At 38.0% G+C, this 16,278-nt stretch overlaps 1 protein-coding gene across 1 annotated transcript in view; it reads right to left on the bottom strand.

The window, feature by feature from the left end:
* USP9X (ubiquitin specific peptidase 9 X-linked) overlaps window positions 1–16,278 on the bottom strand; it is a 131,824-nt gene that overhangs the window by 25,264 nt on the left and 90,282 nt on the right. The window contains exons 28-36 of the mRNA XM_020783881.3: window positions 15,255–15,401; window positions 14,932–15,078; window positions 13,880–14,102; window positions 13,078–13,298; window positions 11,962–12,152; window positions 10,213–10,386; window positions 7,086–7,227; window positions 5,995–6,745; window positions 2,134–2,257 (exon numbers count right to left, since the gene is read on the bottom strand). Of these exons, the coding sequence (XP_020639540.3) occupies window positions 2,134–2,257; window positions 5,995–6,745; window positions 7,086–7,227; window positions 10,213–10,386; window positions 11,962–12,152; window positions 13,078–13,298; window positions 13,880–14,102; window positions 14,932–15,078; window positions 15,255–15,401 (2,120 nt within the window). The remainder of the gene's footprint in view (window positions 1–2,133; window positions 2,258–5,994; window positions 6,746–7,085; window positions 7,228–10,212; window positions 10,387–11,961; window positions 12,153–13,077; window positions 13,299–13,879; window positions 14,103–14,931; window positions 15,079–15,254; window positions 15,402–16,278) is intronic.

The following is a 16,278-nucleotide window of genomic DNA, read 5'->3' as shown; positions in this document are numbered from 1 at the left end:
ATTGCATGATGCAAACTACTACTACAAACTGGTGCTTACAGACAATGGGGAATCTAGGTAGTATCAACCACATTAGAGGCGTAAGACTGAAATGACAGCAAAATTTCCAGATTTACTACCGGTTAACCTAGAGTAAAGGAGTGAAAAGGCAGTATGATAACTTGCTTTCTCCTTTCTCTTCCTCCTCACATTCCCTGTACCCTTCTCCTATTGGCCTTAAGTGATACAGTCACATTAACACTGATTATGATACTATTAACCAAGATTCTTCACTTACCGAAGTTCACCAGTTTAAAATCCTGGTCACCATTAACTATGATTATTACTCAGCTGTTTTAAAATCAGAATCTGGAATGAATGATGCTGATAGGATTCTTAGTGCAACCAACATGCAGAGCGCTGGATACTTGCAATGAGCACTGCCAGAGACAGGTGCTGGCAGAAGAGGCAGTTTCTAGGAACCTGCCAAAACTGAGTGTCTAGCATTCCTATTAATGGGATACTCAAGAATTTCTTGAAAGTTGTGGGCAATTGTTGCCTACACTTCCTAGACTGTATGGTTACTGGAGAACAAATGAACAGGGGTTCATAGTGCTCTAAGTAGCACAGGGTCGTTATTTTCAAATTAAGAATAGAACAGAATACACAAACATAGTTTTAGAAGAGTTAGCCATATTAGTCTGTGCCTAGTATATCAGGCAAAAATAAAATAAAAATAAAAATAAGAGAGCAAAAATGTTGTGGCACTTTAAAGACTGTTATATTGTAATGTGAGCTTCTGTGGACAATTCTAAAGAAACAGACATGTCTATGAAAGTTCACATTAAAATACAACAGCCATCTTTTTAAATATTTGTTTTGTTTTTGCCTGACTTACACAAACCTTGTTAATCTGAAACAGTAAGCAATATCAACAAAGTAACTATTGCAAAAAGTTACTTCCAAAGCTTGGACAAGATGGAGTTGTTGTCTACTGAAGGAGGTAGTTACTTCCGAAAAATAACACCTCAAGCTCTGAATAAAAATACAGTGGTGCCTTGCATAGCGATCACTCCATATAGCGATGAAATTGCTTTGCGATGGACTTTTTGCCATCGCAAGAGTGATCGCTTTGCGATGGTCCTTATGGGGAAATTTTGCTTTGCGATGATCGCAGGGAAGCAATCATTGCAAAGCCACCATTTTTGGCCAGCTGATCGGCGGTTTCAAAATGGCCGCCGGGTAAACAAAATGGCCGCCCGCTGTTTTGCCTCGCTTTAGAGGCACTGAAAATGGCCTCCCCTATGGAGGATCTTCGTTTTAAGGTCAGTTTTTAGCCCATAGGAACACAATCAGTTTTTAATGCATTTCTATGGGCTTTTTAATATCACTTAGCAATGAAATCGCTTAGCAGTGATTTTTGCTGCACGGATTAACATCGCTAAGCGAGGCACCACTGTACAATACACCTTCACTTTGTATGCCCTATGATACAACTTTACAAAATGTTACTAACTCCATATATGGAAGCCAGTGTAATATTTCAGTTGAAGTGCTAGATTACAACTGGTTGGACTCCAGGTGCAAAATGACATAGCTATGAATTCACTGAGTGATTTGAAGCCACTTTTTTAACACCTTGATTTAATTTACAGGATTATTGTGTGGATAAAACCAGAGGAAGTGTCGGATAAAATTACATTTAAAAAAAGGACAAGTGATTGTAGAAACCATAAAGAAAAGCCATGTTTAATATTGACCAAGATTTCTTCTTAAATCCCAGTGCTAATGTGGTTAAGGCCTGCAGGAGAAGAGTAGAGAAAATTCACATTTGAGAGAAAAGGAGTAAAGCAACCAGTTGCCCCCCTGATGTCTTGTAATACTGCTCCCTTAATTCCTGGGCACTGGTCATAGTTGCTGAAGCTGGCCCAAAAATTCCTGAAAGGCACCACACATTGTGTACTGATGAAGCTGACTAACACTGCAGTATTAAGTATTATTTTCATACCCCTGGGCAGCTATAAATGCCTGGATTTTTTAAACAATTAAAAGCAACAACAAACAGCACTGAGATTGCACTTTTTGCGTGACTAACTTCTACCATTTGAGCAGCAAACTAAAAATATAAAGACTTATTCTTAAAGCAAAATATACCAATCACTGGCAGGACCACGAACTATTTTCTTTGTGTGAAATCCTGTGGTAAACAAAAACCTAGCAGCAAGCTGAACGCTAATCATTGTTATTTCTTCCGCTTCAGGCAACAAATGATCTTGTCCTAAAGAAAAATGGAACATAAGGATATTTTGACATTGTTTGCAAAAACGTATACATATTATTTTTGCTTAATTGATACCTTATTAATATCAAATAAGATGAGAATTATTAGAAATTTGCCCCTTACAATATTTTCTCCTTTTTTAAACAATAAAGTCTACATATTCTCTCTCTCTTTTTTAACAATCTAGTCTAATACAATCTTTACATCTGTTTTTTGTAATATGTTTGAAAGTATATACCTTACCAATTGAAAGCAGAACATTTTTACCAAAAACATCTGCAGGCATAAGTTACAGATAATGCTGACTATCAAGGAAATAATGATTTGATCTTTTCTCACATGTTGCAAAATAAACTAGGAGCTGGTACTGATCCCTTCACGGATTGCTGCCTTGTCATGTCAAAGGGGCTTGAGTAATTCAGAGAAGCTATGGGCTATGCTGTGCAGGGATACCCAAGACGGACAGGTCATAGTGGAGAGTTCTGACTAAACACAATCCACCTGGAGCAGGAACTGGCAAGCCACTCCAGTATCTTCGCCAAGAAAACTCCATGGACAGAAACAAAAGGCTAAAAGATATGATGGAGGAAGATAAGCCCCTCAGGTCTAAAGGTGTCCAACATGCTACTGAGGAAGAGCGGAGAACAACTACAAGTAGCTCCAGAGCTGGTTGGGCCAAAGCTAAAAGGATGCTCAACTGCAGACATGTGTGGAAGTGAAAGGAGAGTCCGATGCTGCAAAGAAAAATACTGTATAGGAACCTGGAATGTAAGATCTATGAACCATGGTAAGCTGGATGTGGTCAAACAGGAGACAGCAAGAATAAACATTGACATCCTGGATGTCAGTGAACTAAAACGGATGGGAATGGGAGAATTCAATTCAGACAATTACCATATCTACTATTGTGGGCAAGAATCCTGTAGAAGAAATGGAATAGCCCTCATAGTCAACAAAAGAGTGGGGAAAGCTGTACAGGGATACAATCTCAAAAATGATAAAATATTTCAATATGAATCCAAGCCAGATCTTTCAACATCACAGTAATCCAAGTTTATGCACCAACCACCGATGCCGAAGAGGCTGAAATTGACGAATTCTATGAAGACTTTCAACACCTTTTAGAACTCACACCAAAGAAAGATGTTCTTCTCATTACAGGGGATTGGAATGCTAAAGTAGGGAGTCAGGAGATAAAAGGGACAACAGGTAATTTTGGCCTTGGACTTCAAAACGAAGCAGGGCAAAGGCTAACAGAGTTTTATCAAGAGAACAAGCTGGTCATCACAAACACTCTTTTCCAACAACACAAGAGGCAACTCTACACATGGACATCACCAGATGGGCAATACCAAAATCAGATTGATTATATTCTCTGGGGCCAAAGATGCAGAAGCTCTATACAGTCAGCAAAAACAAGACCTGGAGCTGATGGTGACTCTGATCATCAGCTTCTTATAGCAAAACTGAAGCTTAAACTGAAGAAAGTAGGAAACCCCACTGGGCTAGTCAGGTATAATCTGAACCAAATCCCCTATGAATACACAGTGGAAGAGAAGAACAGATTAAAGGAACTCGATTTGGTGGACAGAGTGCCTGAAGACCTTTGGATGGAGGCTCGTAACATTGTACAGGAAGCAGCAACAAAAAATATCCCAAAGAAAAGGAAATGCAAGAAAGCAATCTGGCTATCCAGCGAGGCCTTAGAAATAGCAGAGAGGAGAAGGGAAACAAAATGCAAGGGAGATAGGGAAAGTTACAGAAAATTGAATGCAGACTTCAGAAGAATAGCAAGGAGAGACAAGAGGGCCTTCTTAAATTACCAGTGCAAAGAAATAGAGGAAAATAATAGAAAAGGAAAAAGAGAGATCTGTTCAAGCAAATTGGAGATACTGAAGGAACATTTTGTACAAAGATGGACATGATAAAGGACAAAAATGGTGGGGACCTAACAGAAGCAGAAGACATCAAGAAAAGGTGGCAAGAATATACAGAGGAATTATACCAGAAAGATCTGGATGTCCCGGACAACCCAGATAGTGTGGTTGCTGACCTTGAGCCAGACATCCTGGAGAGTGAAGTCAAGTGGGCCTTAGAAAGCATGGCTAACAACAAGGCCAGTGGAGATGATCGCATTCCAGTTGAACTATTTAAAATTTTAAAAGATGTTGTTAAGGTGCTACACTCAATATGCTAGCAAGTTTAGAAAACTCAGCAGTGGCCAGAGGACTGGAAAAGATCAGTCTACATCCCAATCCCAAAGAAGGGCAGTGCCAAAGAATGCTCCAACTACCGTACAATTGCACTCATTTCACACACTAGCAAGATCATGCTCAAAATCCTACAAGATAGGTTTCAGCTGTATGTGGACCGAGAACTCCCATAAGTACAAGCTGGATTTCGAAGGTGCAGAGGAACTCGAGACCTAATTGCTAACATGCGCTGGATTATGGAGAAAGCCATAGAGTTTCAGAAAAACATCTACTTCTGCTTCATTGACTATGCAAAAGCCTTTGACTGTGTGGACCACAACATATGGCAAGTCCTTAAAGAAATGGGAGTGCCTGACTACCTTATCTACCTCCTGAGAAATCTATATGTGGGACAGGAAGCAACAGTTAGAACTGGATATGGAACAACTGATTGGTTCAAAATTTGGAAAGGAGTACGACAAGACTGTATATTGTCACCCTGCTTATTTAACTTATATGCAGAAGACATCATGCGAAAGGCAGGCCTGGATGAATCCCAAGCCAGAATTAAGATTGCCAGAAGAAATATCAACAACTTCAGATATACAGATGATACCACTCTGATGGCAGAAAGTGAGGAGGAATTAAAGAACCTCTTAATGAGGGTGAAAGAGGAGAGCACAAAAAATGGTCTGAAGCTCAACAACAAAAAAACTAAGATCATGGCCACTGGTCCTATCACCTCCTGGCAAACAGAAGGGAAAGATATGAAGGCTGTGACAATTTTACTTTCTTGGGCTCCATGATCACTGCAGATGGTGACAGCAGCTACGAAATTAAAAGACGCCTGCTTCTTGGGAGGAAAGCGATGACAAACCTAAACAGCATCTTAAAAAGCAGAGACATCACCTTGCCGACAAAAGTCCGCATAGTCAAAGCTATGATTTTTCCAGTAGTGATGTATGGAAACGAGAGCTGGACCATAAAGAAGGCTGACCGCTGAAGAATTGATGCTTTTGAATTGTGGTACTGGAGGAGACTCTTGGGAGTCCCCTGGAGTGCAAGGAGAACAAACCTATCCATTCTGAAGGAAATCAACCCTGAGTGCTCGCTCACTTGAAGGACAGATCCTGAAGCTAAGGCTCCAATATTTGGCCATCTCATGAGAAGAGAAGACTCCCTGGAAAAGACCCTGCTGTTGGGAAAGTGTGAAGGCAAGAGGAGAAGGGGACGACAGAGGACAAAATGATGGACAGTGTCATTGAAGCAACCAACGTGAATTTGACCCAACTCTGGGAGGCAGTGAAAGACAGGAGGGCCTAGCATGCTCTGGTCCATGGGATCATGAAGAGTCAGACACAACTTAATGACTAAACAACAACAACAAAAGCTGGTACTGAAAAATTAATCCAAGAAAATAATAGTTTTAATCAAAGTATAGTTAGGTTAAAACAACATACAGAATTATAGAAAACTCTAAATGCTATATACTTTCACAAATTCCTATGCATTATATTTTATTATGAATAACCAAATACTGACCTGGAGGAGGGTTCAGGTAGACACCGTTACATGTCAATAATTTCCTTATAAACTGGAAATATTCTAGACTGTACTGCATTCGGTTATGCATGAACTGCACATTTTGCTTCCGTACACTTCGTTCAATGGCGGATGGCATTTTAATCTGATGGGGCTTGGTGGTCATTGTAAGTTCTGAAATATATTTTATTAGTTCATTGTCTTTGTCTACTGTATCCATACGTTCATAAAAAAGGATGTAAGCATTCCACCATCTCTTCTGACGTCTATAGGACATGCGCTTCATCATATGATCAAATACTTCCCCCATGTACTCTCCACCAAAACACTGATTTTTCATCTCTTCATCATCATCCATCTTGCATTCTGTTACATCACCATCATCAAATTTATACCATCTGTTCTTCTCACCATCTCCTCCGTTTCTCTGAATAATGTAAGAATAATAATGTCCACCACTAGCTTGGCCACTATGTACCAGCACACCCACTAGTCTGTATTTAGTACTTCCAGAATGCTCATTTTCAGACTGTTCATTCTGTATTAGTTGATTTTCAGGATTCACATCATCCCCTTCGAGTTTAGCTACTCCTGCCACAGTATAAGGTTCCATGTCCAATTCGCGTGGAAACTCAAAATAATCATTGAACTTGATTGCACATTCCCTTTCCCAGTCATAGTCAAATCTTTTGAGCTGGATGGCAAGAACTGGAGGCAGCTTTTTAATCAATAAGCGTTTCACGGTATCAACCTAAGAAATAAAGACTGGCATGTTAATGTGCTTCATTTACAATACCAGTTACAAACACTATAGAAAATAATGCTTCATTGTTGCAGTATTATAATACAAGTGACTAAGAATATGATATGTACTACATATTCTAGATGGAGTTGCTTTCATAGCACAGAGCAGAAAAACTGTTTTGTAGTCACTCTAGGCTATGATAAAAAATATGGCAAAAAACAGGTCTGAAATTTTGTACAGTCAAGATTTCCAAAATGTTAAGTCTGCCAGAACTGAATCAACTTCTCTTGAATCCATGTCAGTTTTCAGTGCTTCAAAAATAAGCCATGCTATATATCAAAGTTACCTTCTTATTGCATTTTTCACAATGATAAGCATTTGCACCTTCCAGTAAGTCTCCTTTGACATACTGTTCCAAGGAGTCAAGCAGGTTTTGGTGATTTCTTATATCTACATTCAATGTTGTAAAAGACTCTTCACATTCGTACCTACAATTGTCAGGAGAATGGGTTAAATATGGTGAGTGTGTAACAGCAAAAATTTAAGAAAAATTCTTATCATGAAAAAAACATTGACATGTTTCTGAATACTAAAATAATGTGTATTAAAAACAGGTAATCCTGCTGCACAATTACACTATCAGAAGGGAAATGGTTTAACTTGTCCCAGCAAACTGTCTCTAACTGAGTCACCACTTCAATTACTAACTGCATGCTAGCTGGATGCAATGCAAACAACCAGAAATCTAAGCAAGGCCTAGTAAATTGGCACCAATTTTCCACTGTGAGAGTTACATCATTTCCCCTTCCACCAGTGTAATTAAACAATAGAATTTTGACCAATGTGTATTTAGCTGCAACAGCCTAGCTTGCTGGCTGGAATTATCTATATAATGCTGTCCCACTACATATAAATTAATTTGCTGCAAAAATATTTCTTTATACAGAAATATTAAGACCGTTGATGGGGAAGTAACAACAACAACAATAGTCTTAGAACCGCAGACCTGGAAGGAACCCTATAGATCATTGAGTCTAGCCCATCAAGAAGGCACAGTGAGAACTGAACTCTCAACCTCTGGCTCTGCAGCCAGATATCTAAACCAATGAATTTACTAACACTGAACACAGAAACTCTACTATCAGATGTAAATCATGGATTTTCACACAGTTTTTTTGTGTATTTCTTTTACCATAACAGGAAATTACCAGAAAAGATTTATAAATACATTCATGGTAATATTTCTTAATCTTTCACAGAAAATTAAGCTTCTCTCTCATCCTCCCTGTTCCTCATTCACTGTCCCCTACCAATGCCTTCCTTCAGCACAGTTTCTAAAGGATAATAATGACTCCATATCCCATTCCCCCTTTAACAGTGTTAGCTCCTCCTTTGTTCCAAGAAATCCTGCTACCTCCATTGTTTTGTGCTGAAGACTTTGCTCTTATTGTGTGCTGCCTGGGCTAGAAACAGAGCCAACAGCAGCCACAAAGAGAAGGCAAAGGAGCAATCATGCTGTAGTGATCTCTTTTTTCACATAAATTTCCTCGCAACTAGTATGGCACCAAGGATGAAAAGTGTTTGTGTGTATGTGTATGCAATACAAGTGTGTTATGATACACCCATTTCGTGATGCTATATGTACTTTAGCATTATATGTACTTTAATACTTCCATCATGCTGACTCTAGAATCTGATCACCTGGTAGATCTGGCCCGTGTTTTAAGATTGGATAGCTGGAAATATCACATTTACTGTTATCTGCCAAAATTTCTCAAATTTCTTGATATCATGAACTACCTTCAAGGGTGTGTGGAGGGTTGTGTGGGGGGGGGATGGATGGATAAATGTGGATGATTTTTAAAAACAGCACAGAATAGTGTTAGAAAAGAATGGCTTTGCTTTCTCACATAAAACACAGTTCAATATTCTGACAGCTCACAAATATGTAGATTTGTAATTATATTAATAAACTGCAGTAAAAGAAGATGAGATAATGGCTGCAACCCTATTGCTTAGCATATTATGTTGCACTACAGTAAGTCCAGTGAATCAGTGAGGATTTGGTGAGTCAACTTGTACACAGGTTTCATTGATTCAAATGGGCTGATTTCAAGTGCAACTCATTATGCTAAAGCTGCAGTTAGAGCAGGCCCATCTGAATCAATTAAACCTATGTATGAGTTGTCTCACTGATTCAGTGGGGTTACTTTTCTGCAGTTTACTACACTATGCAAAAGGATTTTGACCCATACGTTTGAACCACAAATATATTATAAAACAAGTTAACAGAATAGTGACCTTGTGAGGGGAAAACATTCTTATGAAATCTGAACAGCAACAAACTTCAAATGACACATTAATGCCAGTAAATAAAGTGTGGGTCAGTATTGGTACTGTATTTGAAATGTATTGTATTTGAAATTAATTTTAATTCTGCTCCATCTGTATTTTTTTATGTAAATACCTCATTTGGAGGCTTAACAATTCAATCTAATTATCTAGCACATTTTAACACAAATCTGGCATCATGTATCAATATTTTGACTGTAGCACTTTAACTCTGAATCAATTCCTTATTTAAATAAAATGTATTTCCAGGTGAGTTAGCATTACAGTCAAAATAATAATAATAAACAAAAATGTAAACACAATTTGTGTTTCTGGCATTGTATCTGATCAACTATAATGGAAGATATAATTTCCTTCTTCTTGCTGATTGTAAAAATGCTACTCATCATACATTCATTGCACAAAAGAACTCCAAAGAGATCAAAAGTTCATTTTTATTCTATAATCTTAGAAGGCTGTATGATCATGGGGGGGGGGGCATGGTATGACTATCAACAAGTGAAACTGCACTAATAAATTTGTCATTACACTACTATTTACAAGTTCCTGTCTGCCCCCTCCAATCAATGTTGTATAAACGTTTTTTATAAGGACTAAGTTTTGCAAGGACCCAGCACATATTTAAGAGCTGACTCACCAAATAAATCTGCCCTTAAGAGCAGGCAACTGCAGCTTGTTCCCCAACCACAGAGTTCATCTGAATCAGGTTCTTGCCAGTTTTACTTACCTTTATCAGAACACAGCTAGAAGACTGTTAACGTGCTTTACATAAAGCTGATACTGAACTATCAGAAACTTCAGCTGACATGAAATGCTACTGCAAGGCTGATGAAACTGTACTGGTTTTAGGGGCTGTATCACCGTTCTTGTACCAACTTCAGTGGATGTTTTTTCCATTTCTAGGCATAGTTTTTATCCTACCTACTGCTTGATTTACACCATTCCTCTCATGATCATAGGAAATATATATGGCTGAGAAAGTGGTCATGGATGTTCCATCATAAACCACCCCATAATGGTCTTTGTATTATTCCGCATATAGAAATACCATGTCATTTTTAAGTGGATACTTGTTATCTATTTAATTGGCTTTGATTTTATGAGAAAGCTTTAACACTTACCTATGTGGGCAGCCTTGACAGATCTTCTGATCAGCAAAGGAACCTCCCAAAACTTTACTTAACATTGCTGGGTGACCTAAGGCTTTTAAAGCTTCATCTAAACTATCCACCAAGGAATTAAAAAATTCTAAAGCATCATGTTGTTCGCGTAGGTTTACAGGTTCACCCCAGAGTCTAGAATGAAAAGAAAAATTCTAATAATGAAACAAGACAGGGAAATAAGTAGTTGTATTATAAGTACATACAATACAATTATAAGTGTATGGAAAAATTCAGATTGTTTACAATTATTGACATTTTCTACAAGTACAACTCCATATAGCAATTATGATGTAATCTTCACACATGTTGCTTAACAAGTAAATTATGTGACTTGAAAAGTCCAATTCACTTAAAGCAAAAGCAAAGCAAAGCATGCTGCTTATATACCGCCCCATAGTGCTTCAAGCACTTTCTGGGTGGTTTACAATTTAATTATGCAGGCTACACATTGCCCCCCCCCCCCCCCAGCGAGCTGGGCACTCATTTTACCGACCTCGGAAGGATAGAAGGCTGAGTCAACCTTGAGCCGGCTACCTGGGATTTGAACCCCAGGTCGTGAGCACAGTTTTAGCTGCAGTACAGCGATTTAACCACTGCGCCACGAGGCGCAGACTAAGAGTAGACTAGTCTACCACATGATTTCCAGCCCTATTTACTGGTGAAAAATTGCAATTGTGATTTTCAGAGGGAATAGGATTCAACACATTAAATGTCATCTGAAGGGATAGGCTCTTGTGGTCGGCCATCTTCTCTCACACAACCCTTTACAACTGATTGTTGTGACAATGCAGCAGCTGTAAACAACCTCTGACTGCAACCCTCAATTCCCACAGCGCCTCAAGGAAGGATAATGGTATGCCCACACTAGCAGATTGATTTAATTCCAGAGATACTCTGATGGTTGCCAAGACTCCAGTTGAATTTTTAAAGCATAGATAGGGAAAATGCTGCCCCTTACACATCACTGGACTGCAATTCTCAGCAACTCTATTCAGCAAAGCAAATGGTAAAAATCACAGGCCGTCACAATCCAACAACATCTGGAACCCTGCACTTCACCTACAAGGTTAAAAGGTTTCAGAACAAACGCATACAACAGAAAAGGCAAATCACCTCTTTCTGTCATTAGTGTAATCTCCTGATGGGCACAAATCATTTTGTAACCTCCACTTCTCATTCTCGGTGAGCCAGAAATCATAAACAATAAAGTAGTCGAATTCTATTCCATCTTCAAAAGGTAGACCACACATACAAGGTGTTGCTTTAGGGTCGTGCACCTCCCTCTTACGATGTGCAAAACTTTTACGAATAACTTGAAAGTTTGCTCCTGTAAACTTGCTACTCATTTTTATTTTAGAAGAAGGCTGCTCCTACGAGTAGGGCTTGTTCACACAGAAACTGATAGGCATAAGCTACATTCCTCATACAAGGCTCACCACCTGCATGAATCCCCTTTCATTCTCTAAGATCCACATTCTATAACCTGAGGCCCAATATCTATCTATCTCATTTATAGGCTGCCTTTCTCCCAACGACAAATACTGCATCTGTTTACATGGTAATACATTTTGTTCCCTGAATGTCCCTATCCTGCTCTCTGCTTGGTTAAAAAAAGTACACATAAAGTTTTACCCCTATGAATAAATACAACTTTTATTTCAAGATTTCAAAGAACTATAATTCAATACCAGTTAATTCTCCATTTACCTGAATTGTTTCCAAAAACCTCGTGGTACATAGTACTGTAATCTAGAAGCTGCTAAGTGACCAAAGATGACCTGGAGATGTCTTAAAACGCCTATGTTGTATTCCTTTCTGTCCTCTGTTTTACTTAAAGCTGGTTTATCTTCATACTGATGTGGGTATCCAAATACTTCATCCCGTGGGTCAACATTGCTCTTTAAAATAAAATACAGTAGAATAATACTGATTGTATGCATGAAATAAATAAAGAATTAACAGAAACAGGATGCCTTATGATCCAAAACCAATAATAATGATTGTGAGAATTAAAAAAACACACACACACGAGAGTTAGACCAATTAGTTTGGATGAAATGCACACACACAGAATAATTTGCCTATAAAGATTCTTAGCCGACAAAGGCAACAGCTTTTGTTTCAAACCCAGGTAGGCAACTTGGAATGCCAAGAGACAAAAATGGATTGCACAACTGAAGACGTTTGTAGGAACACAGGTTGTGCCAAAATAGACTACAGTTTTTTCCACCTTTCAGGCTCACCTAAACCATGACATTGCTATGCAATATGGGCAGCATCACATGAGACATAGTGCAGGGAAGAATTTGGCATCTGCAAGGAAGCCAAATGTTTATGCTTCATATGAAGAATATAACATTTTTCTGCAGGAAAAAGGAGGAAGAGGGTATTTCAAAGGTGAGAATGCAGGTTCTTCCCCTGCAAATATATTCTGAAGAGACACTGCAACATGTAATCTTATCAACATGTAATCTTGAACTATGATTTGTTATTACAACTAACTTGAGCTGCTGCCTCTTGTGCAATCCACTTAAAACAAGGAATTGCTTTATATTGCTTTGGGGAGGTTCGCCACAATTTGCTGGCAGGGGTATATGGCTCACAGGAGGTGGAAGAGATCTTCAGATCCACCAGAGCTGCCCATCCCTTATTTTTAAAAAATCTTAAACACATTGTGGGAAGTGCGCAGACATTCACTGATTGCAACTATGGAATACAGGAAACAATTTTAAAGTTTCTCAGCATTTCAGAGTTCCTATTAATTGAGATGATAAATAAAGTAGTGGGAAACCACCAGGATAATACATTAAAGCATGATGCTACCTCATTGTCTTGCTTCTCATCTCCAGACATGTCATCATCTACATCACTTCCTGTGCCCTCAACTGCAAGAATGCCATTCCTTATGGCAGGAATCATGTACAGCTGCTGAATGACAGAATTCATGTAACAAGTGGCACCAGCATTTTTTAGCCCTACAAATCCCTTTGGTGGTCGTGGTCCAACAGGGGGCAGATATTCCCATTCTGTCAGTGCTTCACAAGCTAGAAAAGATCAATGCAAAAAAAAAATTGATGCTGAAATACAACATAATAAGCCTCCAAATTGGAATTAGGTCAGGATGATGGCCCTTAATATTGCTCCCATTCCAAGATTTTGTATTAATATATAATTAAAACAAACCCTATAATGGCAAGAAATAGAATCAAAAGTTTTCCCCTAAGATAAATGGCATTAATACTTCAGTGGCTGGGGTTTCTTAATTCACATAGGAATTCTACTACATTCCTTCTTATTTCAAATTATTGACAGACTCTGAAAGCAAATTAGGAATTGAGCTTAGAATAGGAAAGTTTAAGTTGGCCTGTGACTAGGTGGGTAGAGCTTTCATAAACATGCACGAATTCAAACTACAGACTTACTCTCTAAACATTCTTCTTGGGAATTATAGTTAATCTACCTAGCAGTCAATATTAAGAAGTAATTAACAATAGTTTTAAAAACACAAAGTTACCCCCTCCATAATGAAACTACATAGAATTCTTCAATTCCCACATATACATCTGCAGCATAATATACATACTTTTTAACATATAGAATCCAGAAGTTATATAATAGTACATACTTGTTATTGCAGTGCCGATATAATACATTTCAGTCAAAGTATCTACTATTTGTTTGAGGTTTCGGACACAGCCCACTGCCAGTGCTACTAGCAGCTCAAATCCAGCATTAATGGTAGCTGGAGAACTACAAACTGGTATGGCCTGCTCAGCAGGCAATTCTCCATTTCTCATATACTGCAAGTAAACATTAGAGGCTGGAAAGATGAAATCATCTATCAGTTCCTGGAGGAAGGGAAAAAAGAAAATAATTTAATTATTGATTTAGACAAACCAAATGTAATATCTAACATAAAATCCAACATCATAAATCTTTAGAATACATGGAGAGGAGTATTTACTGGGAAGAGGAAGAAAACCCAAAGACACCAGTAGAGGCTAAACTTGGTTCAAATTGAATTTTTGGAAGAGGCAAAAATGGAAAGTAGACCTGGATGAGTTATGCTAAGATAAGCTTTCAATGTCTCACCCTTCCCTAAAGCAATTATCATTAAGCCTTGCTGCCCATACCTCTGCAACAAAGTAATGATTGCAGCTACTTCAATTAAGGATTCTAGGGCAAGTAGAAAACATGTCATCTAGCTTTTTGAGGCAAAGCAAGGACTCACTTGGACTAAATAATTTGTTTACACCCATCCTTAGTCCTACCAATGTTTTAGTTATGGTCTGGTGTGATTAGGTTATTTAACAACATTTTAAAAGTATATAATACTAAATATATTTTATCTGTCAACTGAAATGTGCATCTAGTATTTTATATTATTTCAAATCTCCTAAAAATTGAAGAGAAGAGGACAATTTTTTATTATTGTTCTGTCCACTGTTCATGCACTGCTATTGGAGGAAACATACTATCATTTGTAAAATTAGTTAGGTCTTATATTTAACCTTTTCCAACTATCCTAAACAAATCAAGGGAAATGAAATACTTCAAATTTAATTTATTCTCTATTTATTCTCTATGCAAATAAAATACATCTAATTATATTTTCCTTCTGATTTTGCTCCTTGACATCACAATGATCTACAAAGTTTCTATACAGCAATTACTTACTTTAATGAGATTTGCACCTCCTTTTTCACACCCAATATGATATTTCTTTTCAGGAGTTTGGAATGCTAGTAATTCCTTCGTTACACCAAGGTGACCTTCTAAGATAGTCTCTTCAACACCTGTTTCTCCTGTCCTTTTCACTTCATCCTAACAAACAAAGCAAAACAAGACAGATACATGAATTTCAGGAAGTAATGATAAAATTTACTTTCAAACATGCTTTTTCTAACAAGCTTTTAAAGATTTTTCTGTCTTTCTGTCCTACAAAGTAAGATTCCCAAAGTGGCTAAAACCAGAGTACAGTTAACAAATAAAAAACTTACCCTAATCCTTTTAAGCCAGTCAATTTCATTATTAAGCAGAACTTCAGCATTGGGCACATTAATATTACTATTGTATGCATAATTAAGAAGATGCCTCAAAAGAGTAAAGTAATCCCCTGAATGTTTAGCACGTTCTCGTGCAGTACCCTATAAAAACAAAGAGAGTTATGAATGGTTTTGAAAATATAGATGCATTAATAGCCACAACACAAACAGAATTCACAAAACCTCTATATAAAATAATAGAATATATATAGCCATTCAGCTAGTTATAAAACTATAGTATAATCTGACCTGCCTCAAGGAGTTTGCAGAGCCTGGCTGCCAAGTGAGGGCAAAGGTTTGGATCTCTACTCAACCTTCTGAAAGTAGCCAGTTGAGATTACCCAGATCCTCTACGTCTGATGGAGTTATGTGTCCTGATGCCTATGTCACCTTGACCAACCTGCATGGTCTCAGAATGCCATCAAACGGAGCTATTAGAAAACCATTTTCGAGTACTTCATATATAGAAAGCCCTTGGAAGGTTGCTGTTAAATCACAACTGACCTCACACCACATAATTATTTCCTGCTATTATCCTACCAATAATAGGTATCTAAAAGTAACACTGTCAAAAGCTGCATCTACTCAGTTATTCTGCAATTAACCATTCCAGCTGCAGCTCCATCCTCTCACTATTTCAGACCTTTCCTGAGGATCCCCAGACGCCTGGAAAGATTTCTTGGGACACAGTGTGCTCCAGCATAGAGACTCAAGACTATGTAATTTTTGGATGCATCCCAAGGGCATCAATCCAAAGCAGCTCGCCTGTGATACTATCATGTTGTCCAGATATCACTGCTCAAAATGGGACTGAGAAATTAATCCTGACGTTAAACTCAGTGGTTACACCACAAAGTACATAATAGCTTCTCTGCCATTTAAGGAGCTTGCTTAAGGAAGATAGGGCTTGCTTATACAATCACAGTAGTTAGAAAACTAACCAAGCAATATTTAGCCTTTAATTTCTTTACTTGTAAAA

The sequence above is a fragment of the Pogona vitticeps genome, chromosome 3 (assembly GCF_051106095.1).
Source record: "Pogona vitticeps strain Pit_001003342236 chromosome 3, PviZW2.1, whole genome shotgun sequence".
In the NCBI taxonomy this organism is placed as follows: Eukaryota; Metazoa; Chordata; class Lepidosauria; order Squamata; family Agamidae; genus Pogona; species Pogona vitticeps.
The sequence above is the reverse complement of the archived record's forward strand: the minus strand, read 5'-3'. Positions and strand labels throughout refer to the sequence as shown.